The following is a 2,500-nucleotide window of genomic DNA, read 5'->3' as shown; positions in this document are numbered from 1 at the left end:
TCTAACAGTCAGCGATTTGAGCATCGTCTTTAGTCATTTTTTATTCATTTTTTGCTTGTCTGATTAACATTAGTTTTCGCATGTTTTTGCAATCATTGGTAGCCTTACGACTAGAAATCTGAATTGTGTTTCAGCCCAACCGGACTGACCTCCCCGTGATGGTGTGGCTTCCCCAAGGAGGCTTCATCAGCGACGCGACGCCCCTGTTCCAGCCGGAGTTCCTCCTGGCGAAGGACGTGGTCCTCGTCGTCCTGCAGCACCGCCTCGGCGTCCTGGGTTCGTGTCGGTGCCGCTTCCGGTGTCTATGTTGGCATGTTGCGTGCGAAAGTGGCTTTCTTGTCGGTGATCAGATGGGATTGCGCTGAGTATCTGATGAAGACTATTTTTCATCTAGTGCATTTTGTCAATTCTCGCTTCCTCGTCATTGCACCAGAGCCATGAAGGGCTAATGCGGTCGATTCCCTCAGGATTCCTGTCGACCGAGGACGCCGAGCTCCCTGGCAACCTGGGGCTGAAGGACCAGGCGATGGCCCTCCGCTGGGTGCAGGACAACATCCGCGACCTCGGCGGAGACCCAGACAAGGTCACCATCTTCGGCCAGAACGCGGGGGGCGCGGCTGTGCACTACCACATGCTGTCTCCCATGTCCAGTGGTAAGTCCGTCTCTCCTGGCCAGAGGAAATTCCATCTCATGGCCAGCAGTAGGTTCGTCTTTCATGGTCAGTGGTAAATCCATCTCATGGCCAGCTGCAGGTTCGTCTCTCATGGCCAGTAGTAAGTCCATCTCGTGGCCAGTGATAAGTCCGTCTTTCATGGCCAGAGGAAATTCCATCTCATGGTCAGCTGTAGGTTTGTCTCTGATGGCCAGTGATAAGTCCATCTCGTGGCTACTGGGAAGTCCGTCTCTCATGGCCAGTGGTAGGTTCCTATATCGAGATGTGGGGAAGAGGTAAGGATGTGTATGTGTAGACAGAGAGGGAATTCAGACCTTGAGCATATGATGGTTGACTAAAGATTATCTCAAGCTCACCCACGTTCCATCTATGGCAGATGCGTAATTTGTCGCCCAAGAGACCTCTCCCATCTCTAATTTCCTTCCTCTCCCGCCGAAGGCCTCTTCCAGCGAGCCATCATGCAGTCGGGGGCGGCGCTGTGTCCCTGGGCGTTCCGGGAGGACCACCGGCAGGTGGCCTTCGGCTTCGGCCGCATGGTGGGCTGTCCGGGCGACCGCGCGGACGCCGCCAACAGCACGGCGCTCGTCGACTGCCTCAGGGACGTCCCCGTCGAGCAGCTGATGGCCGTGACGCCCTACATCACGGTGAGCGAGCCTCCTTCTGGACGGCTTATTAGAGTGTGTGTCTATGTGCATTCATGCATCCCTGATCAGTAAACGGACAGAAGGAAACATGACCCTCGCCTCCGCCCACAGCCCTCCCCGTACGTCCTGACGCCCCGCGTGGACGGCGAGTTCCTGCCCGCCCACCCCGCCACGCTGGTCAGGGAAGGACGCTACAACCGCGTCGACGTCCTCTCCGGCGTGACGCGGGACGAAGGCGCCTTCAACGCCAGAGGTGAGGGCCGGCGCCTGGCTCCGTCTTCGCAGCCACAAATGCCATTTCAATCATTTATAGACTTCCTTTCCCCGCATATGTTGCACAGCATTTCGCCACCTGGCGGTCGAACTTTGAAGTAAAAGGGAACGTCTTTCTCGCTTCCTTCTCAGCGTTCGTGGAGGACGGCGTCATGGACAGCATGATCCAGAACTTCAGCCTCGTGGGCCCCCCCGCCCTCGGCTTCGAGGCCTGGGACGACGACCCCGAGTACCTGGCCCGCCTGGCCTTCCACAGGTACCTGGGGCCCATGGAGTTCGACATGACCAGGATCGACCCTCTCGTCAAGGTAAGACCAGCAGGGCATCGACAGACGCCACGGGCCTGAGTGAGAAATGCTCTTTGGAGCGACTGTGCCTCAGTGTCCATACCTCGGCCTGACCCCGACCCTCCTCCCCCTCCCCCAGCTCCTCGGCGACAGCTTCTACAGCATGTGCCACGTGGAGGCCGTCGAGCACCACGCGCGCGACGCCGCCTTCGGCTTCCGCGCCTTCGCCTACGAGCTGCAGCACCGCGGGGAGCACGCCTTCTCCGACCTGTTCCGGGGGCCCTCGCCCGCGTGGAACCTGGCCTGTGAGGAGCCCTTCCTCGGGGACAAGAGGTTTTCCCGAGTTTGTTGTGAATAAATGCAGCTTTGGATAAGGTTTCTTTACTGTTTTCATTTTGCTCCGTCTCCACGTGACGGATTTAGCTCTGGCGGCGACCGACACAAAGGCTTCTCTCGCACACAGACGTGGGCGACTCGGACGACCTGCAGTACCTCTTCTCCTTCGATAAGCTCAACGTCAGCCTGACCAAGGAGGAGGACCTCTTCGTGTCCCGGATCATGGTGGATCTCTGGACCAACTTCGCCGCCACCGGGTGAGAGGAAACGCTTTCCAGGGATGTCC

The 2,500-nt window shown here is 58.3% G+C and overlaps 1 protein-coding gene across 1 annotated transcript in view; it reads left to right on the top strand.

Moving 5' to 3' along the window:
- LOC113814476 (pyrethroid hydrolase Ces2a) overlaps nt 1-2,500 on the top strand; it is a 4,632-nt gene that overhangs the window by 1,433 nt on the left and 699 nt on the right. The window contains exons 4-10 of the mRNA XM_070117920.1: nt 135-276; nt 468-653; nt 1,113-1,318; nt 1,430-1,571; nt 1,724-1,899; nt 2,018-2,183; nt 2,342-2,471. Of these exons, the coding sequence (XP_069974021.1) occupies nt 135-276; nt 468-653; nt 1,113-1,318; nt 1,430-1,571; nt 1,724-1,899; nt 2,018-2,183; nt 2,342-2,471 (1,148 nt within the window). The remainder of the gene's footprint in view (nt 1-134; nt 277-467; nt 654-1,112; nt 1,319-1,429; nt 1,572-1,723; nt 1,900-2,017; nt 2,184-2,341; nt 2,472-2,500) is intronic.

Source organism: Penaeus vannamei, chromosome 41 (genome assembly GCF_042767895.1).
Source record: "Penaeus vannamei isolate JL-2024 chromosome 41, ASM4276789v1, whole genome shotgun sequence".
Lineage (NCBI taxonomy): Eukaryota > Metazoa > Arthropoda > Malacostraca > Decapoda > Penaeidae > Penaeus > Penaeus vannamei.
Note: the sequence above shows the minus strand (reverse complement) of the source record. Positions and strands in the feature narration are given on the sequence as shown.